Source organism: Euprymna scolopes, chromosome 33, assembly GCF_053919585.1.
Source record: "Euprymna scolopes isolate OS-2025 chromosome 33, ASM5391958v1, whole genome shotgun sequence".
In the NCBI taxonomy this organism is placed as follows: domain Eukaryota; kingdom Metazoa; phylum Mollusca; class Cephalopoda; order Sepiida; family Sepiolidae; genus Euprymna; species Euprymna scolopes.
This window is the reverse complement of record NC_136514.1, coordinates 59,442,745-59,466,287: the sequence shown is the minus strand read 5'-3', so window position 1 is coordinate 59,466,287 and position 23,543 is coordinate 59,442,745. Positions and strand designations below refer to the sequence as shown.

Sequence of the window (23,543 nt, the reverse complement as noted above, 5' to 3'; positions counted from 1 at the left end):
TTTTAAAAAAAATTGACATCTGCGGTCTATACCAAATTACTCAGACAATTTCTGGTCTAAACATTTGAAATTTTACATAAAGTGTATTCAGAGATAGGGCAAGCTTTTTAATCGGTTTGAGTTGAAAATTTGAGTTGTCAAGGGGTCAAAGTTCAAAAGATTTGATATTTGCCGTGTCTAGCAAATTACTCGGCCAATTTGGTGTCTAAACGTTTGAAATTTGTACATAACGAGTATTCAGGCATGCTGCAAGCATTTTAATCAGTTTTGGGGCGAGCATTTGGCTGCGAAAAGGTCAAAGTTGAAAGAGTTGACTTTTACAGATTCTACCAAATTCCTCCGCCAATTTTGGGTTTAAATACTGGAAATTTTGCATGTAGGTAACTTGGATATGGGTAAAACTTTGTATTTTGATGTGGGACCAAAATATTAAATGTTAAGGGTTCAAAATTGGGTCAAAGTTAAAAAAAATTATCTCTGCGGTCTCTACGAAATTACTCACCAAATCTCTTGTATATCTATAAAAGTGTATGTGTCTGTGTATGTGTCTGTCTGTGTATCTGTGTGTCTGTCTGTGTGTGTACATTTCCCTACGCAATTACTTGGGTCAATTTTAAGTCTACAGACTCGAAATTTGATATACAGGGTACTGCAAGTTGGGAAAATCGATGTGATTGGTTTTCGGTCAGAAATTTGGCGATAAAGGGGTCAAAGTTCAACGATTTGACCTTTGAGAACTCTACCAAACTCCTCTGACAATTTTGGGTCTAAACACTTGAAATTTTACATATAGTTTCCTTGGATATGGATCTAAATTAATAACTTGATTTGAGCCCAAGACAATAACTGTTAAGGGGTCATAATAGGGGTCAAAGTTTAAAAATTGACAGCTTTTTTTTTTGCTCAACGTACACCTCCAAATACCCGGGCAACGCCGGGCACCCATGCTAGTGTACTAGAAAGTAAGAAAATGGCTAAGATTACAGAACTCAAAACATTAATTACATATTCTTACAAAGCAATCTTCATCATAAATCATATTAAGTTAAATTTATATGAAAAACTGATAAGCCACTGTAAAATCTGATTTTTTTTTGCTTTTTATTGATTTTTACTGCCCATTTTTTGAAGGCTGTTGGAATGTAATTGCCTAAAGATAGTGGAATTACATTTTTCTTTTTTATTTAAATTGGCATAAGTTGTAAGGTTTCAGTAAAATCAGTTTTTTTTTGTTTTTGTTTTTTTTGTAAAGCATTTTAAACAAATTCTTAAAAAAGAATGTCCTTGCTGGGATTTATTTCAAATCTATAAATCAAAATCATCTATAGTCAAAAAAATTTGCAATAAAGAATTCAGAAGCAGTTAATTTTTGTATAGCAACCAAACATATGCATCCAATGTTAAAAAGGAATATTTTATTGTGCAAATCAGCTAACATTTTTGTTTAAAGTTTGGTCACTAAATGAAATCACATAAGGTTTTGCTGCACGCATATTAGTGTTGGAATGAGTATCAGTGTTGAGAGAAGCTGAGAAATGGCGCCAGAAGGGCTCCAATGTGTCTATAGTAGACTTGCGGAAGGCTTATTTGCAGGTGCGAGTGGATGAGACATTGTGGCCGTTCCATACAGTGTGGTTCCGGGGTCAGAGATACTGCCTTACTCGACTTGGCTTTGGGCTGAATGTGGCACCGCAAATCATGAAGACCATTGTAAATGCAGTGTTGTCCCAGGAAAAAACCACTGAGGATGTAACATCGGCCTATGTTGACGATGTGTACGTCAATGAAGATATACAATCTGCGTCGCACGTCAGAGAAAAGTTAGCTCAATTCGGGTTGGAGTGCAAGGATCCCGAACGTCTGAGGGATGGAGGACGGGAATTAGGATTGGACGTCTGCGGGAAAGACGGTACCTTACGATGGAGGCGTGGCAGTGAGATTCCAAACATCCCTGATGTTATTACGCGGCAGACTATTTTTTCCTTGTGTGGGAAACTTATTGGTCACTTACCAGCGTGTGGCTGGCTCCGAGCAGCTGTGGGCGTCATCAAACGCAGGGCAAGTTTAGTAACTACAGGTTGGGATGATGTATCTGATGATGCTCTTCTAACTCTGATGATGACGGAAACCCTAGAGAGAGTTGACAAGGACGACCCTGCCCGTGGAGAATGGTGTGTCGATGGGGACATTGTGAATGTGTGGGTTGACGCTAGTTCTTTGGCATTGGGAGTGTTATTGGAGCAACGTGGAAATGTAATTGAAGACGCATGCTGGCTGCGACCCGTGAATGACGCTCAACACATCAACCTGGCAGAACTGGATGCTGTTGTGAAGGGTTTAAATCTGGCACTGCAATGGCAGTCAAAGAAGTTGCACTTGTACACAGATTCTCTCTGCGTCTACCACTGGATGTCCGACACTCTTTCGGGACAAACGAGAGTCCGCACTAAGGCAGCCAGTGAGATGTTAATCCGGCGGAGGCTAAACACCCTGAAGAGTCTGGTATCGGAGTATGACCTGTCGGTGAGTGTAACGCTCGTGGCATCACACTGTAATCATGCAGACCAACTAACCTGCGTGCCTCACAAATGGTATGAAGCTGTGAAGACAGGCGTGGAGTTCGCTGCTCGATCTTGTGCAGTTGGCACGATTAGCTCATACCAAATACAAAGAATTCATGTGCAGAGTGGACATCCAGGTATCAAAAGAACTCTGTATTTTGCGAGGCATGTGGACCCGGCAGTGACAAGGGCAGATATCAGGCAGATCATCAAGCACTGTGAGGCATGCCAGTCTATCGATCCTGCACATGAGCAATGGCAGAAGGGGCAATTGGAGGTTGAGCATGTTTGGCAACGAGTAGCGACGGATATTACCCATTACAGTGGTAAGCTCTTTCTAACCCTTATCGACTGTGGACCCACTCGTTTTGCGTTTTTCAGCGAATGTTGTCCGCCAACTGTCATCTATCTTTTCTGAGTGAGGTGCGCCGGAAGAGATATTGACGGACAACGATGCTGCTTTTTGTAGCCACCAAGTTCAGCAGTTGTTGAATGAGTGGGATGTCCGACTATGACTGCGATGTGCTCATGTGCCATCAGGAAATGGCATTGCTGAGAGGAGCCATCGCAGCATCAAGAGAATTGCTGCCAGAAAGCAATGCACCATTACGGAGGCCACGTATTGGTATAACATCACACCAAAGGATGGGAAGACACTAACAACAGCACCGGCCAATGCCATACACACATACCGTGTTAGGATAAAGGGCATTGACACTGTCCAGCCAATTGACGAGGAGAGTCATGACAAATACAAGGTAGGGGATCCAGTTTGGGTAAGACCCCCTGGAAACCGGTGTACCACCAAGTTCAAGCGAGGACGAATATCTGGAGTGGTTAGCTAGCAGTCGGTCCTTGTTGATGGAACCCCACGCCATGTGCACGATCTTCGCCCAGCTAGTGAAGTACATCCCACAACTACAGAGAGCGATGAATCATCAGATGATGAGCTGCTGATAAGTGAGGTCACCGAGCAAGAGAGTGGTAGTTGTAGTTCGTCTGATCAGGCAGGATCAAAACCACAACCACAACCACACCCAGAACCAGAACCTGAATCCGAGATCGTAAATACCACCCTTCGCAGAAGCCAGCGAACTAAGAGGCCATCCCCGGAATGCACTCTATGTGATCATCAGATCAGGGGGGAGTGTAGTACCTACCAACAAAACAAACGCCTACATGTTTGTGCCTTGTGTAGGCATGCGCAACAACAAAACTTGGGTTTTTATAAGCGGAAGTCTCAAGGTTGTCAGGAATCTCCGGGCGCATGCGCAAGAGGAGGGATTGAGAGAGTGGTATAAAAGGCAGGTCGAGTGAGAAGGTTGTTGTTGATGTCATTGGACATTACAGTGACGCATGTGTTAGCAGTTGATTAAGAAGTTGTTTTTTTTTGTGTCAAGTCGTGCACCTCAGTGAAGGTCATACAGACTAAATAGCACAAGTTCATAAATTGGAAAAAATGACAAGTAAAAAATGTAGATGAAAATTTCACAATGAATTTATCAATTTTGGATATAATACTAAAGGAAAAATGTTAAGTTTATCAGAGTAAAAATTTAATTAATTATATTTACATTTAAAAGAATTAACTTGAGAGAAAGAGTGATAATAAAGACCTGGCCAACGATAGATTTCTTTGGAAGTCAATTTCTAGAAGCTGTTCACATGCCAGCATGTAAAGCAAATGCTAAACAGAATATGATGTTACACTCAATAAGTTTGAATGTTGAATTCTCAGAAAATGTGCTATCAGCCATAATGATCAGTGATTGGTAAAGTTTCTTACAATTGTTAAAGAAAAGGAGTTCTGTCTTAGTAGCATTGAATATAACCACCCAGTTTTGGCTCCATTCCACTACAGACTAGAGGTTATTTGCTAAGAATTCAGCAATTGTCTTGGAGATGTGTGCATTCGATGTGCTCTCATGTTGAGAGGAGTACACCAGCAAATATACCTATTTTGAACACAATTGCATTAAGGAGATTGTTTATGAAAATCAGGAATAATAAATGTCCAAAGATCAATCCCTGGGACACACCCGTATTAATGTCATTGTTGAATCTTTCTTTTAGCTAAGAAGGAAATGATTATATTAAATATACATTCACTAATACAGTACAAATTGATTTTTATGCAAGACTTAGTCAAAGACTTTGGATATATTAAGTGTTACCAATCTAACTTCACCTAACTTATCCAGTGTATGATATATGCATTTAAAGTAGATATCCACAATAGAACAGGACTGTTTGAATCCATATTGTTGTATACATATATTTCGATGCTCATCTACAAACTGTCTATAAAAGGTTACCAAAATTTCCTTCTTGCATTTTCCTTCCTTTCTTACTAACTCTCCTCCCTGCTCAGTAATTTGATTAAAAAGGCAACAAAAAATTGAACTTACAAAACTTTGCAAACAATGTGTTGACAATGCATTGTATGAAGACCAATGCAAGGGTGTAAGTGAATTTCTCTTTGTTTTCTCCTTCTCCATATTGACCTCTCGTTCTGGAAAAAGAAAATACAACAAATACACAAAAAATTAGAGAACAAATAAAGTGAAAGATTAAAGACAAGGTAAAATACATTTCTGAAGTTTTGAGATGATGATTGATTATTTGGAATCTACAGACTACTGTTCTCATACTGAGTGTCATTTTCACAACATTTTGGTTGCTCAAGAGCATGCTACCCCGTGAAGTAAATAAAGGGCTCCATTCAAAATTCCATCCAAATTCCTGAGTTTGACAGAAATATTCCAGAATTCGATAAGATACACCTGAAGAAGGTTGGAGATTACGCCAACTGAAAAATGAAAATGACACCTCAAGATGAGAACAGTATTATGAAGGTTCCAAATGATATGAAAGTAAAATATATTTCTGAATTTTGGGAGAGGAGGATTGATAATACATACCATTGGATTATTCGAACTACTGATCTCATCTTGAGTCTTATTTTCACAACATTTCAACCAAAAATTCCCAAGGCATAATGGATAAACTACTTGGTACAATTCAATTGTAAGTTACACTCATCTGGCAGTTAATGGTTCAAGGCGATACTCAGAATGCAATTGGAAATTATTTAGGACTTCTGTCTGCTCATGGCTGACAGAACAAATGCATGTGAACCCGTGTGCATTAAATAAAGGGTTCCATTCGAAATTCCATGCAGATTCCCAACTTAAACTAGATACACTTAAAGAAGGTCAAAGGTTACATAAAAATATTGTGAAACACTCAAGATGAGAACAGTAATCCGAATAATGCAATAAAATAATATACATTGTGGTGAAAGGCCATAATTTTATATAAAAATTTTAACTTCAAATATTGCTTCCATGCTTCCATCGTTATCTTTACAGTTGGAAACTAATATTATACCAAAACTCAGATGGTCTTGTTATCTTGTCACCATGCATACTTTTCATCTTTAATGATGATAGCAGAGCAAATATATATAAAATTATTGAATGCAAACAGCTTCCAAAAATATATATTTTTAAAGCATTAGTGGCTTCTAATTGCTTTTGAAATTCAAAAGATTACAATGCTTTCAAAACAGAAGAACTCTAAAATTTATCTCAAGATGTGCTTAATTTACTACCGAAATCAATTTTTGGACTGCTGCCGTTAATAAAAACAGATTTCTACAATCTTTCTAGTAGTGTCAGTTGTCACTAAAAAGGAAGAAAAAACAGAAAAAAATGTCTTATTACATTTCTGATGAAGATGTTTTGTGTTCAAAATTTGGAACTTTTAAATAAACATTTATTAAAAAAAATGCATTGTTGGTTTTTAAAGTCAATCTTTCAATTAAAGTATTTGCTAAAAATTTTATACGACTAGTATGCGTCTACTGTAAAGAAACAGTGGCTACACATTAACGTGAACTTGGAATTACCTGACTTCGATTTTGAGGCAAATATCAAACACGATTATGCAAAATTGTTGCTTTTGGCAATGAAAGAGTTCAATAAAACAAGTGATATTTTTTGGGAAGAGATCTTTTTTATATGTCACACAGCTAATGTCAATCATATGCATTTTATTTTGTTGGCAGTAATATCATTTTGCGGCTGTCACTATTTATCTGAGAGCTTACAATTGAACAGAAATGATTACTGCTGCCACTGTGATACTATGAAGGTGACCCATGAGTCACTAAGTGCTGAGGGAGGAACAATAGATAGGAAGTGTCATACAAATGTACGATGAAATAGGAAATAGCAAACAATGAATCTGTAGGTATTTTTTAGATCGAGCTTTTTAGATTTGACAATGACAATAGAAGCCTGCAGAACAGATTACAAGGGAAGGGCAGCTTCCGGGTGGCCGGATGTGGGGGTGACTTCAGATACCAACACAGAGAAGACAGTTAGTTGACATCGAGCTGCCGGTTGCAATGGATGAGAGCTGATAGTGACACATATGTACAGTTTTTAGAGCCGGATTGCGACTGACAGATGAACGTAACATCGATAGAACGGGGAGAAGACACACACACTCTCAAATCCAACCGTCAAATATATGTGAAATATTGGCGGTTTTTTTCCTTTCTTGTTCCATGACTTATTTTACTTCCACTTTGTGACCCACATGCATTCCGTCAGCAGCCATCAGTGTGAACCATAAGATGAGGACACGGCCAACAAGAACAATGAAGAGATGGAAGTAGTAAACCGGGGCACACAACTATGGGGTCGGCGACTTGTCGAAGGGAAGGCCACATGCTGTCACACCACTATTAAAACAAATTTTTCTTTTTTCTAGTGAAAAGAAGGAAAAACAAGTGAAGCATGTATGGTCCCCGTGAATGCACAGTGAGGCATAAAAAAAAATGAAGTTCAGTATTTGCCCCCCCCCCTTCTCATTTAGCTCCAAAAGTCCCCAGGGACATCAAATCCTGGTGAAAATGAACAAACGGTGCAGTTTAAGACCTTAACATATGTACATTTGAGTTCTTCACCATGCAAAAAAGAAAATAACTAAGTCCATCATTTGTCTCCCCCCCCCCCATTTAGCCCCAAAAGTCCCCAAGGCTTTAACATATTTGAGTTTAGCACCATGCAAAACTCCTATATAGACATACACAGAAAATTTTGGACAAATATGGTAAAATAGTCCCAAAAATGGAGTGTTTTTATTAGCCCTAAAAGAGCCCCTAGGACACACCCAAGACTTATCGCAAAGTATAGACAAACAAAATTATATAGAAATCAGTTACAACTTTTGAGAAAGTTTTATAAAAATCCAAGGCATCAATTTTTTTTAATAAGCATAAAAGTGTCAATTTTAGCTATTTTAACCTGAAAGGCATCCCTAGGGGGAAAACCAGAGTTTTCTCAGAAAATCCGTTCCATTACTTTTTTACTCACATGATGTTTAATGTTTGTACAAAATTTCAAAAAATTCTAAGGCATAGTTATTGAGAAAAGTGCAATAAGGCGACCGGAAGAACGGTCAAGAGTGAATTTACAAGTCCAAAAAAGCAATCTGGCTTCAGAAAGAAGTTGAGAGTTGATATTCTGGGTGTGTTCTCAATTATTGTTTCCACTTGCTTTCACTAATTTAAATGGTTTCAAATTTCCAAGTATCATAGAGGAATTCATTGTTTCTTTTAAATTTCATAATTTATGTTTATTACATAGAACTTTTTAAATTTTCATTTTATTTTACACTATGGCTTTCTTTATTTTCAAAGTAAACAGTGACAACGACTGCTGGCTTATGACTTAGCGATAATAGCAGTGTACACAATCAAATTGTTTACTTTCACTGAAAAGAGGTTAATATTTTTTTACGGATAGGGTAATTTAAAATTGCTACTACAAAAGGCCAGACTATTTGCCAAGAACTTTGCAGCTAATTCTACCCTATGCGACAATGACCATCAACTCCCTGTATTTCCTCCTATAATAGACAACACGCTATGCAACATACAAATATCTGTGCGCAAGGTCGCCAAGCTAATCAAGAACCTTGATTCCAGTAAAGCAACTGGCCCTGACGGCATTCCAGTTATAGTGCTGAAAAAGCTCCAACCAGAACTTGCTCCCATACTTACAAAACTGTTTAAGCATTGCCTTAAGGAGAAGTGCTTTCCAACACTCTGGAAAACCTTATCAGTATGCCCTATATTTAAGAATTCAGGTGAAAAGTCATCTCCCTTTCAGTACAGACCAATAAGTCTCCTGTGTGTCATGAGGAAGTTGTTGGAATCCATATTAAATAAAGAAGTAGTCAACCACCTCAACAGAAATAACCTTCTTAGTGACATGCAATATGGTTTCCGCTCTGCAAGATCTACAGCAGATGTGCTAATGGTTATATCACATAGGATTAGTGAATCTCTTTACAAAGGTTTCCTTTCCAGGGCAATTGCTCTTGACATATCGAAGGCCTTCGATAAGGTATGGCATAAGGGCCTACTTCACAAGATTTCCAGCTACGGTATTACTGGAAATGTTTTCTCAATCATTAAATCATTTCTCTCTGATAGGCTCATAAGAGTAGTGGTTGATGGGCAGAAATCAAAGGCCCACAGTATTAATGCTGGAGTCCCCCAGGGTCCATCCTGGGCCCAACTCTCTTCCTGATCTACATCAATGATCTCCCAAAACACATACTTAAATCATTCATTGACATCTATGCTGATGACACGACCATCTATGGCAACACATCAAAGGCCGTAAATGACAAAGTTCTCTCTAATTCTCTCTCCTCTGATCTTGAGCACATGGTACAATGGGGGAAGAGGTGGCTGGTTACTTTTAATGCATCCAAAACCAAGCTTCTATCTTTACATCATTAACGCTCTGATCCCCATCTGGCATCAATTGAAATGGATGGCTCTCATAATGGGGAGGTTCCATGTTTTGACAAGCTTCTGGGCTTGACATTTACTCCTGATCTGAAATGGAACACGTACATCAAATCTGTTGCCAGGAACGCTGGGAAAATGGTGGGATCCTTCTACCGCTCCAGAAGATATCTCACTACTGATGCAATTCTCTATTTGTATAAAAGCCAAGTATGTCCAAGGATGGAGTACTGCTGCCACATCTGGGAAGGAGCTGCTAAAAACAGCCTATCCTGCCTTGACAGAGTACAAAATAGACTTCATGGTTTAGTGGCGGATGCCCTTTTCTCTTCCCTGCAACCTCTCTCCCACAGAAGAGACGTTGCGAGCCTGTCTTTGTTCTATCGTTATTTCCATGGCAGGTGCTCGTCTGAGCTCCAATCCCTCGTCCCCCCTTCGCCAATCTTTCACGACAAACACCCGTCTGGCTGAAACTACTGTCAATAATTTTCCCCACTCTTTATCTGTGCCTAAATCCAAACGTAGATTCCATGAGCAAAGCTTCTTTCTTAGAACTGCACGCCAGTGGAACTCTCTACCGCTTGCCTGTTTCCCACCTGACTACAACTTGGACGTCTTCAAGTCCAACATAAGCAAACTCCTGACAAATCGCCCCCTTAAGTAAGACACTATCAAAACCCTCAATACTAATGATTACTACAATACTACCTCATTGATTACTGTACACGCAATAACCCTTATCCCTGAGTGGCCTTTGGGCCTTGATAAGTGGTGACCCCATGTAAAAAAAAAAGAGAAAACAACTTGAAATATTAATTTTAATGCATAAAAATAATAAAAACATTGATTTACTTACTAGGAGCGGTACAAAAATTATTTTTAAAAATGTTGCATACTCATGTTGAAGTTTTATTTTAATACAACAAAACAACGAATGGGCCAGTTTATTTCATACCCCAACAATAAGTGAGATTGAAGTTTTTCCTAATTAGTTTCTAAATTTCATTATGAAATTCCTCATAGAAACGTGGTACAGATCATTTAAGGAACAGAAGGGTTCGCAAAAAAAATTACCAAAAATTGCTGTTTAATAGCGTTAAGATTTTCATCATTTTATTTGCTCAGAACTCTTTCAATATATCATGTAGATTATTATTTATTAAACCATTTGAAAGGATTTTGAGTTCCAAACAAAATGGTGGTATTTAGAGGACTTAAAGTGCGTTGGGTTTTTTTTTTTAAATATGACCATTCAAGTAGAACTGCATTGAAATCTGTGATAATCCAAAGCTTTTTATGACCGATGGGTAATAAATATCTGATAATAATTTTAAATAATAATTCACCGTGTAAATATGAAAGTTCCACTGATGTGGTCGCATCATTTTATTCATTTGGGAATGTTTAACAAAAAAATTACACAGAATAATTTATTTCTTTTAAATAAAATGATATCCAAATTAATCTACTTCTGGCCAAATCGTTATCTCCCCATAAAATCCATCCTTATCACATCCTCTCAGGATTTCCTTGGCTTTCCTATTCCAACTGAGTCTGCTACCTCATCTACTAAGAATTCTCATCCATTTTTTTCAATGTGACCAAACCAATGAAGTATCTTATTCTGCACACATATCTCCAGATTTATATATATATACATATATTAGTGATAAAATTAGAGATTCCAATTGTTTTAAAATTTCTAAATGTTTAATATTTAATTAGAGATTTGATGTTTTTTCAAAATGTTCAAATAATTGTAACACGCCCGCTCCTGTTTGTATGAGCCCTTTCTAGTCTCGCACAAAAACGTGTTCACATCTCAAGCCATTTTTCTTGTCATATACATACGCACACACAAACATATGCGCACACATACACACACGTAGATATATTCACGCTAACGTACACACATGTACGCACACATATGCGCACACGTACGCACACATGGGCAACGTCACTTCCCCTTTAAAGGAAATCCACACATGCGCAAAAGACCACCGGAAACAACTATAAAAGCAAGAGATATAAGCTGTTTTCCTCTTTTCAATTCGGCTTCCGACCTGACAGGTCGACCAACCGGCCCCTTTCGGCGCCTGCGTGCCTCACGTCCCCTGCTACTATGTGTGGGGCAAGAGCCAACAGACAGTACGTACACCTGACACGCTTTCTATCTCCATGAACTGGATTGACTTTCTCTCTCTCTCTTTACAACAATAGACTTTCCCTCTCACCAGCTAACAGCGAGAGACGCACGCCAAACTAAACACGTGCTGTACCCTTTTCTTTCATTCGTTTCTTCACGAAATAAATCCTAGTTCGTTTAATTCAATTTAACACGTTGTACAACTGTATTTTGTACAACTGGGGGGATATATACTTCTATATCCACCAGTCCCACTACATGTTTAATGTCCGCGTGTATTTTGCAAAATGTAAAAAGTACATGGGGGGGGGGGGTTATATATATTAAAAAGTAGATTTTTTTTACTGCTTTCCTTGTAACTGGTTAAAAATTGGAAGACAAGATTTGTTTTTTCTTTTCAAACAAATCTCATTTGCATTTGCTGGTTGTATGCTATTTGAAATTTTCATAAATGATTAAAAAAAATCAATGATTGGTATGCAAAATAAGAAAACAGTGTAGAAACAGAATAGTTAACAAAGCTCGTCCTATGTCAAGAATAACTTATAAGAAGAATAAGAGTAACATGTTACTATTTAGAAAACCATTCTTTACATTGAGAGGGGTCTCTGTTAACTATTCTCAACCTCCCCTTTATGAAGAAATATTCATTTTTTTTTTTTTTTTTGCAATTATAAGGATTTTGTTGGTTATTAGATTGATTTGCATTACTACAAATTTTTTTTTTTTTAATAAGAAAAGATACAGATAAAAATAATATTAGTAATACTATTATTAATAATAATGGCAAATAGATCCACACCTTTTAACGAAATCACTCCCCCCAAAATGAGATTCTACATTTTTTAGATGACTACTTGGCAGAAAAAAAATAAACAATTATTTTAGAATTTTGAATAGGAAAGCAATTTTGCACATAAATTTAACATAAAATAATCATTTCCGACCCATTCTAACTTAATAATCTTGCCTAATCACTCAAAAATCTAAAATTAAACAAAATACTGGTAGAACATAATATTTTCACTTGATTGATGACATTTATTTGATGTGTTTCTACCAGCATTTGTTTAATTTTCGATTTTGAATAGTTATCAGCAGTCCTTTGTGCAAGGTTTATGGGGCAGGCATATTTTATTCTAATTCAACAGAGTAGACACTAAGTTCGTTTTGAATTAAAAACAATTTTTAAAATAAGTTTAAAAATAAATAAACTTATCCAGGTAAGTAGAAGAGCCTTGCTTTTGGTAATATTTGTTGCATTTTTGTTTTTCATCTCAGTTTTGTTCTGTTGATTACAGTAACAAATGCCCAAAATCTTATTACATTTTGGAGGGGAGTGGGGATGTATAAGTTTAAATGTAGATATAATTTCCTTTTTAATTTCAAAAACTTCTAAATGTTTTTCTTTTATGTAATTTATCCATGATTTTCATAAACTCATTGTGAGATTTTCATCTTTATTTTAACTTGTGTCCAAAGCAAAGAATACCATAAAACATTATTTCAGAAGAAGCTGATGACAACAAGTGTCCAACCAGTACCAATGAAAAACCTTGTTCAGAGTATTTAAAATCTTTTAATAATCAAGTGTGAACTCCCTTTCTGAGAGACATATAGATGTTTAATGAACAGATGCAAAAACGTTTACAAAGGAATATGCAAGGAATGTTTTTCTTTACAGTAATTTACCAATAAAAGAAATAAGTTAGACTCTGAGAATCAATGTTAAATCTGTGAGTGGGATTTATAACTCACTCTACAGACCTTATTCTTATATTGCAAATGAATCACTTCTAATAAATAAATTTGTGCTGGTTTCATTTTGTTTTTTTTTTGGCAAGAAAAAACTTTAAAAAATCATTTTGGAATCGGAAATTAGGCTCAAATTTTTCAGATTCTGATACCCCAAAAGATTCAGAGTTTTCTGATTAATCCTCCCAACACTAATATATATTTCTTTAATTATATTCAGAATCCTGTGAATATCCTGATTGTGGAAAATCAATTTACCCATTTACTTGGTCCAATATGGTTTATTTTGCTTGAGATTTTCTCTGAAAATACATATTTCAGTTAAAAAAAGTTATGATAAAACATACTTTTGAGGTGCCAATGTCAATCAGTATAACACTTAAGTTATTTTTTATAATATTTACAAAATCCATACATAGTTTGCTAAATAAAACTTAGCAATTTACCCATTTTTAAATACTTTAACATGTCATGTTACAATTATATTTGATATTAAAAACGAAATTATAAAAGAAATTGTTGTCTTCTATTCACTTATTCCTATATCAAACCTTTTCTGATATTATACAAGCTCACTCTCAAATTCTCATAGTTCATCAAGTCAACAGTCTTGTAATTCTTTCTAATCATTTGCTTCCAAGTTTTCTTCGACCATTCAATCTTCCTGCAATTCAAAACATTCATGTTTCTGCAAGAATTTATCCAGGCAGATAGATTGCTTCATATTATCACACCAGCATAACCAATTTGTCTTTAGAATAACTTCTACGTTGGACAAAAAACAAAATAAATCCATATTATTTTTATTATTGGGATCCTTTTGAGATGAGTAAGTTATATATTTATTTTATTTGTTTGTTTGTTTGCGGACTGTTATCCTCATCTTTGTAGTTGTTGTTTCACAAAGCTTCCTCCAACTATTCCTCTGGTCTTTGTCCGGTGGTAAACCATGACAGAATAAGAATGCTGAGTCTCTTCATTGTATTCTCAGTAATCACTGCCAGTAATTATTTTAATTAATTTATTATTATTTATTAATTAATTTATTATTATCATTTATTTATTATTTAATTGCAGGCAGTAATTACGGAGGATACATTTAAGAGACTCAGCATTCCTATCCCATCATGGTGATGAAGGCCAGAGAAATAGTTGGCCGAAATATTGTGAAACAACGATTATAAAAGATGAGGATAATAGTCTGCAAATAAATAAATTTCTTATCTCAGAAGGATTCCAATAACAAAAATAATATACCACTGGGTACGAACCCGACGCGGAAAGATAAGGGAAAAAAACTTGGATATACAAGACCAAAAAATCCAACCTTGATTGCCCTTCGGGACCCGTGGCACAGTGGATAGAGGCATTGAATCTCTACGGTTCCAGGTGAGCATTGTCTGAAGATAACGGTTTCAGTTCTACCCAAAGCAGGCCACCAGAGGATTCGTTGGTAAAAACGTGGTGAGACAACAACAACTATGGAAGGCAGTAATTACTGAGGATACAGTTAAGAGACTCAGCATTTCATATCCCGTCGCAGTTAACTACCTGACGAAAGTCAAAGGAATAGTTGGCCAAAACGTTGTGAAACAACTACGAAGATGAGGATAATAGTCCATAAATAAATAAATAATATAAATCTAATATAACTTGCAACATGTTCGAAGTTGAATCATTTAAACTTTTTAGTTATGAAATTAAAATAAAGTGATTTTCAACAAACAATCTATATATCTATGAAAGTGAAAGTGTTTGTCTGAGTACATTTCTCTACGCAATAACTCTGTCAATTTTCAGTCTACAGACTCGAAATTTGATATACAGGGTAGTGAGATTTGGGAGAATCTTTGTAATCAGTTTTCAGCTAGAAATTTGGCTGTTAAGGGGTCAAAGTTCAACGATTTGACCTTTGAGAACTCTACCAAATCCTCTGCCAATTTTGGGTCTAAACACTTGAAATTTTAGATATAGGTTCCTTGGACATGGATCTAACTTGACTTGATTTGAGCCCAAAACAATAAATGTTAAGGGGTCATAATAGGGGTCAAAGTTGAAACAAATTGACCTCTGCGGTCTCTACCAAGTTACTCAGATAATTTCTGATGTAAACATTTGAAATTTTACATAAAAGGTATTCAGAGATAGGGTAAGCTTTTTAATCGGTTTGGGTCGAAAATTTGAAGTACAAATATATAAATCTATGTATGTTTGCATGTCTGCCTAAAACTTTTGACAAAGGCGATGGATTTTCACAAGATCAGTATTGTTTGGAAGCTCGACAAATACAAAAAAATTGGCTAAAACATTAATTTTTTCAACCTGAACTGGGCACTTTTCTACAGGGAGGAGCCGCATTTTTCACCGATATTTTCAAAAGTCATCCCCTCTTTTCGATTGTCTAGCCTTAATTTAAACCTACGTCACTTCCGGTTTGGCGGTGGTCATAACAGCAAAGACGTCACTTTTTTTTTTTTTACGTTCTTTTCCTCCTTCGCAGTACAGGTTCGAGCCTACCTTCCTGCCTTCCTACTACCACTTTTTTTTTTTTTTGCTCAACACACACTGCCAAACACCCGGGCAACGCCGGGAACCCATGCTAGTAGAGAATTAAAATTGCTTGGAATTTTATTGTTGTTAACATGTTGGCTGCATTTTGTGCAGATTATTCTATTTCTAATTTGTATAATTTGGATTATTCAGACGACTGTTCTCATCTTGAGTATTATTCACATAACATTTTGGTTAATATAACCTCTGACCTTCTCCAGGTGTATCTTGTCGAACTACTAGAAACACTAGATGACCTCCAATCTATAGTGGAATGGGGACAAAAATGGACGGTCACATTCATTGTTGCTTCCTTCAATAATTACAAAAAACCTTGTCTACCACCATGTGCAATGGCCACGAACACATTACTCGAAAGTACTTCCTTTAAACTCCTCGGCCTAATGTTTACAGAGAACATGAAGTGGAATAGATATATTGAGAGCATTGTCAAGGCTGCTGCAAAGAAGATGGGCTCTCTCTACCGTGCTGGAAAACTACTTACGCCTGAAAGTATCCTGTACCCCTATAAGGCCACCATTCGCCCATGTATGGAGTACTGTTGTCACATTTGGGCTGGTGCATCTGCTACTTGTCCCTCACTCCTTGACAGAGTTCAGAAGAGAGTTGCCAACCTGATAGGTCCTGAACTGTCATGTAGGCTTCAGCCTCTGGCCCATCAATGAAATGTTGCATCCCTCTGCCTGTTCTACAAGTACTTTAATAGTGAATGCTCTGACGAACTGCAAGCACTTGTACCCCCTCGACGTGAACACCCCTGACAAACCCAACAAGCAGCTAAATGCCACTCCTTCACAGAGATCTCTAGGTGTAAGAAAGCCTTCTACTCCAATAGTTTCTTCCCCAAAAACTGCTAGACTTTGGAACTCCCTTCCGGGATTCTGCTTTCCTAACTGTACTGACATGCAGAAGTTCAAATGTAATGTGAACAGACATCTTGCTACTCATCTCCCTCCATAATGCCCCTGCAACTTATGTCCCCGATAGTAGCCCCCTACTTCAAAGTGGCATTGTGCCTTGTTTGGGGTGAAAATTGAATAAAAAGAAAACTAAAAAAAACTCGGGAATCTTTTTTTCAAACTTGAGAATCTGCATGAAATTTGGAACGGAACTGTTCCATCAGCCAAGACTGCATAGAAATCCCAGGTACTTCACAATTGTATTTTGAGTGTCCTCCGCACTGAGGATTGAACCTTTAGCCTGCAAAAAAGTAACTTACAACTGAATTTTACCAAGTATTTTATTCGTTTGTGAACAATTCTAGTAAGAATTTTGGGAGCCTTAAAACTATGTTTTCAGAACTGCAATCTTATTACTTATCGTTATTTATTATTACAGATTAGCAGCATAGATCATGTATAATTATTGTTTCTTATATTGTGTTAAATTCTATACTAGGTCTGCTTAGTAGATGATCATCATCTAGCATATATGCTGTTTCTTTGAGTCTAACTTTCCACCATTCCTGTTTGTAATGTTTACTTAGTCCCAAAAAATTCAGAAACATAATATCTTTCTAAATAGTTGCAAATCTATACGGCAATCAAGCAATTTTCAAAGTAACTTGATTTGGCTATTCATTATTTATACAAAGTGTTTGGGAAAAAAAAAAATCAATGGAATAACTTTGCGATGTAAATGAGTCTTTTTTATGGAAGGGTTGCTTTTGTAATAGTACACCATTATTTGTCTAATTTTCTTTGTGGTCCATTTCCTTTCATAGCAGCCCACTTTTGCAGATCCTGGGAGATATCATACAATATGGCCAATCGAAGACTAATTACTTATTGGCCTGATAGTGTCTTTATTCAGGTCTCCATCTACCTACCAGCACATTTGCATGAACCAGAACTGACAGTAAGAGTTGGAGATTCAGATTCATATTATTTGGATTCTTTGGACTAATGTTCTTATCGTGAATGCTACAACTTTTCGGTCAATGTATCTTGTCAAAACTTGAGTATATGTCTGTTGAACTTGGGAATCTGGACAAAATTTCGAATGAAACCCTTTAATTACTTCATGGGGGTAGCATGCTCTCATTCCATCAGCCATAAGTGGATAGAGGTCCTAAGTAATTCGCAATTGTATTTTTTGGTTGCCCACACTGAGAATTGAACCTTTAACCTTCAGGAAAAAATCATTTTTACAATTGATTTTTTCTAAGTACTCTAACCACTGAGTCACAGGTCCTTGCGAACAATTCTAGTATGCATTTTGGGAACCTTAAACCTATTTAATTTCTAGTTTTATATATTACTATTTATTATTAGTGTCCTGGTCATCAGTGTCCTAAGTCTTTAGTGTATCTTTTCATCTGTGTACCGGTAATGTCTATTTTGTTGATGTTTTGGCCCCACATAAAGACAGGATAGTGACCTCCAGCCTTAAATAAAACGTACATACAAACATCATTGTTTTGCTAAGGGTAAAAAATATGAGAGGAAACTTAGTCTTACTCATATTACAACTAAAATTTACAATACATGTTATATCGATGTCAAAAAAAAAAAAAAAAAAAAAATACATGCAAATACAATTTTTAATGATTCCAAACACATTAACGGTACACAAATGGAAAGGGACACTAATGAGCTTGATCCTATTATTGATATATAATATATATATATAGTTTTATTATTGTTTACTTATTGCTCTACATATTATCTATGATCTCAAAAATTCACAAACTGATGCAGATGTTGAGTTGGTACTCGATCCATAGAGTGGCAGCATAAAATGAAGCAAAGGCAGTTGTTGCCTATGTGGATATATATATATATATATATATATATATATATATGAGAAAAAAATTAAAACTGTAAGTTGAAATTTACAATCAAATTTATTGTTTGACTGAATACTCCACAAAAAAAAAAAAAAAAAAAAAAAGTCCTTATTTCATGGCGTTTCAAAGAATGCTATTCATGCTATTCTTCTCACCAGAGGACAGAAAGAGATCAGCAAATTATATTTGTAGCAATGCTAGAATGTGTTGGTTATGGCATTACATGAAACCGCAAATTTATTATAGTCATAAATTGCAAAGATGTTAAACTTTAAAAACAATGAGTGAAAAAATGTAAGAAATGTAAAAAAATAATAAAAACAAACCGGGCATAAAATTGCATGAAGATTCTTTCAAAGGTAATCCGAAAGGCGAAAATAATTCTTTAGAAAGAATCAAATCCAAATTTAAATCCAGTTGAATATAATTAGTCTGGTTGGAAAATTTTTAACGCAGCTGAAATTATGGAAATTGTTTTTGCGAATAGTGTAGTTGATCCCCAGTTGAATGGATTCGAGAAATAAGATGGACAGAAAATCAACATGTCATCTTCCATCATTGGCTTAATTAGAAAAGATTTCAGACGAATTTTTTAAAATCATTATATATATATATATATATATATATATATATAGATAGATAGATAGATAGATAGATAGATAGATATGACGTCTATGCAAATCAACCGTTTTCATTGACCATGTTTCATAACCATAGAACAAGATCACCCACCCCTGCTTTTTTTTTTTCCTAATTAGAAATCAAGCAAATAAAACGTACTTTATGCTTTTTTGCATATGAAGTTTTCTCCTAATAAAGTTAAGCATATCTGACCATAACAGCCCACTTTTGCCAATCCTGAGCAAAGATCATGCAATATGGCAAGCCAATTCCGATTCCATACATGTGGGTCTGGGAGTGTTGCTAGATCATCTTTTATTATCACTGCCCAGGTCTTCAACGACTATTCACTAACACATACTAGATGTGTATCATGGACACTTGCTATAAAAGAAAGTGTTTTTAATGTTATTTTTCTTATCAAAACATGATGCAAGCAAGGTTGTTTGAGAATCGTCCTGAAAAACTCATTTCACTCTAAATAATTCATGTGATTGAAATAGGAATCAACCCAAAACGTCAATGATTCAACGTTTTAATTAAAATGAATAAACTTTGTTAATTTAAAATTAATACATTTTGGAAGCCAAACAAATAAATGTTTGGTAATAGTTAACACTAGAGATTTTGTAAACCATAATTTATATAAAACGCATAAGAACGAAATTCTCTACTGAATATACCTTGTTTTAACATATGGAAACAATTCGTAAGATTTTTTAGTACAGGATACAAACATTAACATGTGGAGAGTAGAGACATTTTGTAAGTATTCTGTATTTTCACTTAATGATTTAATAAAAAGATATCGTAAGAATTGAATTTAACTTGAAAATCCTATCCGTATTCTGCATTACTGATTTTTCAAACGGTGAAAAAAAACTGTCAAAATCGTTTCCACACATTAAAACTAGACACGTTAGGTACATTATTTCAATGCTTGTGTGTTCTTGTTTTGATGGTGGGCTACGGGCTTTCGGGTGTTAACTATTCTGTATTTTTACAAAATGAAAGTGAAAACATGAAAAATTAAAATGTGTTATTAATTTCCACTCCATTTTCATTCCCTATGATTTCCATTCTCCTTCATTCCCTATGATTTCCACTCCATTTTCATTCCCTATGATTTACATTCTCCTTCATTCCCTATGATTTCCACTTTCTTTCATTCCCTATGATTTCCACTTTCTTTCATTCCCTATGATTTCCATTCTCCTTCATTCCCTATGATTTCCACTTTCTTTATTCACAATTCACAATGATAACTAGCTTTAAAGTTTGACTTTAATATTCGAAAATCAATTAATTTAAATATCAGTAAACAAAAAATTAGGAACATTTCTTTTTTGTATACAAAATGAAACTAATTTGACATTTAATTAACAAAAACAAAATAAAACCTGATCATTAAAAGATACATTTTGTCATTTTTTTTTATACGGTAAACAAAACAATCTATATTATGATAACTTCTCTCCTGTGACTGTGTTTCTCGTCTCTACATGAGTTATGATTTCATATATATAAGTCAAGATTGTTTTCTCTTTTTCATTTCCTGTTTTTGTGATGCCGATAACGACATGGTCCGTTCTGATTAATGATTAGTACAAAATCTTTACCATAAGCTATTTTGGGTTTTTTTTTTTATTATTACAAAAATTTTACTTATTGAAAGTGTAAGGTTTTTTTCTTTTCATATCAAATATTCAAACGAATTCGTCTGTTTGTCAGATTTTATTAATAAAATGTTGGTGCTAATGCACTTACTGATCCGCGCTATTTTTCAAATCTTATTTCCAAGTTTAATTAAAGTTTTATGGTATATGTTTTATTCAATTGTAAGGTTAAAGTAAAGAATAGGTACAAAACACCCGCCTATGTTAAGAATGGCTTTTTAAATAATAACGTTATTTCAGCACGGATCAATAAGTGCACTAGTACCAAAATGTTAATTATAACAATAGATTTTAAGATTTTTTTTTTGGTATTATTATACAAACACCGTGACAGCGTTAGGGTTAGGGTTAGGATTAGGGTTAGGGTTAGGGTTTAGGGTTAGGGTTAGGGTTAGGGTCAGGGTTAGGTTTAGGGGTTAGGGTTAGGGTTAGGGTTAGGGTTAATTCGCTGTCACGGTGTTTGTATAGTTTTACCTTTTTTTTTAACAAATAATCAATCTGATCATTTTTATTTTTTTTTTAATAAAATGTTTCATAATAAACATACATTTTCTTTAAAATACAGTCGGTGAAAGTTGAGGATAGTTGACAAAAAAGGGCTCTCTTCCTCGAACATGTAAGAATGGTTTTCTAAATAATAACGCTTCTTTTTATAAAACAATTCTTAACATGGAGAAGTGGGGGGGGGGCACGTTATCTGAGGGGAAGATAATCCTGAGAAGAGATCTTAACCAAGTTGTCACCGGCATCCAGTCTGATCGGTAGAAACTAAAAGTTAAATAGAGTGGATAATTTTGACAATCACGAAATTAAATCCACCACAATGCATTTCGTTTTTTTTTGGGGGGGGGGGGTCATATAAATAAGTTAGCAATTTTAATCATTCATATATTTGGTAACTTCAATGTCAATATACTAATTTCAATAATAATAATAATGGGTTTGTATTACTGTACACAGATTCGAAAAAGTTGTCAAAAAACAAATATATAACAAATAAATGGCAAGATAAGTAACTTTTCTACCAAACTGGATATATTTTTTGTGTTTTTATCTATGTAACATGTTTATTCAGCTCGAAAAACATGCAGTGTTTACCGATGTATTGGAAAATTCAAAATGGCGCCCGACTCTTTCTTTAAAATAAGTTTGGGAAAAGGTGTTATAAATAATAAACTAGACAAAATAATATTTTTAAAAAAAACACCGAATATATGTCAACTTATGTCACAGTAACATATATTGAGCGAATTTCTAACAGTATTTTGTCTAGTTTATCAGTTATACAACCTTTTCCCGAACTTACCGTGTTAAAGAAAGAGTCGGGCGCCATTTTGAATTATCCAATATATCGATAAACACTATGCTTTTCGAGCTGAATAAACATGTTACATTGAATAAAAACACGAAAAACATATCCAGTTTGGTAGAAAAGTAACTTACCTTGCCTTTGATAACATTTATTTGTTATACATTTGTTTTTTGACAACTTTTTCGAATCTGTGTAGAGTAATACAAACCCATAATAATAATAATTTCGTAAAAATTATTTTAACCGGTATAATTAAAAATAGATTAAATAAAATAAGTTCAACAAAAATCAAATGCGAGTAAAAAAGAAACAAAAATGAAAGTAAAAACACTCCCCAGTAACGCCGGGTCCGTACATATGGTAAATATGGGAGAAAGAAGAAGAAAAAAATAGGCTAAACTTACATTTTTTCTTGCAAAATTCCGTAATAGAAGAAACAAACTAGAATTCCTAAACAGCATATGAAAAGCATTTTATTGCTACCCTCGGCCATGTCGATAGTTTTCCGGTGGACGGTGACAATTTGGGATGCTGGTAACTCAGTGACGCTAATTTCTTTGAGCACGTTTGTATCTTTGTCTGTCTTCTGCATGGACGCCAGGTGCGCGGCTTATGCTACGTCAACTTCCTGTTTGGCAATACAGCCATGGGGCGCTGCCCCTCTCCAAACACTACGAACTCCTGCCTTAAAATGCTCAACAAAAGATAAACACAAGCGTAGAAATCAATTTTGTTGCTGGATTCCCTGTCGCTATGTTAAGCCACGTCAAAACGGAACTGAGGGGGGAAGTGAATACGTGCACAATTTTCATTGGTTAAAATCATGCCATTATTTTCCTCCTCCCTTCTCTATCGTTCCATATTAATATTGAATGTGTATATAGTGAAAACATTATTTTAACAAGACACAAGGTTTTTAATGTGAGAGATATCCAGCTTCGCAAAAGGGCACTCTGGTGTAAAACAATTTTTTTTTAAATTGCCTTAATCTAAAATAATTTCTCCTCCACTAACCGAGGACAGAATAGACCAAGTGTGTAGCATCAGAACAGATACTACACTTCGCTCCTATTCTTGATTATTAATCAATCAACAATGTTAATATTGAATGTGTATCGAGCGGAAATATTATTTTAACAATCACTTATAATTGTAATGATATGGTGTTTATTTAGAATTAAACCTATTTTCTATAAAAAATACTAAAAAATATTTTTTTAACTTTATGTTGACGTACCCTGAAGTAAATAAAGATGGCATATTCCGAAAATCACATAAGTTGAT

At 35.2% G+C, this 23,543-nt stretch overlaps 1 protein-coding gene across 1 annotated transcript in view; it reads right to left on the bottom strand.

Moving 5' to 3' along the window:
• Nucleotides 1-23,056, bottom strand: part of LOC145258250 (solute carrier family 35 member B1-like) — a 48,640-nt gene extending 25,584 nt beyond the window's left edge. Inside the window, exons 1-2 of the mRNA XM_080116225.1 lie at nucleotides 22,664-23,056; nucleotides 4,970-5,073 (exon numbers count right to left, since the gene is read on the bottom strand). Of these exons, the coding sequence (XP_079972351.1) occupies nucleotides 4,970-5,073; nucleotides 22,664-22,851 (292 nt within the window). The 5' untranslated portion in view covers nucleotides 22,852-23,056. The remainder of the gene's footprint in view (nucleotides 1-4,969; nucleotides 5,074-22,663) is intronic.
• Between the last annotated feature and the right edge of the window lie 487 nt (nucleotides 23,057-23,543).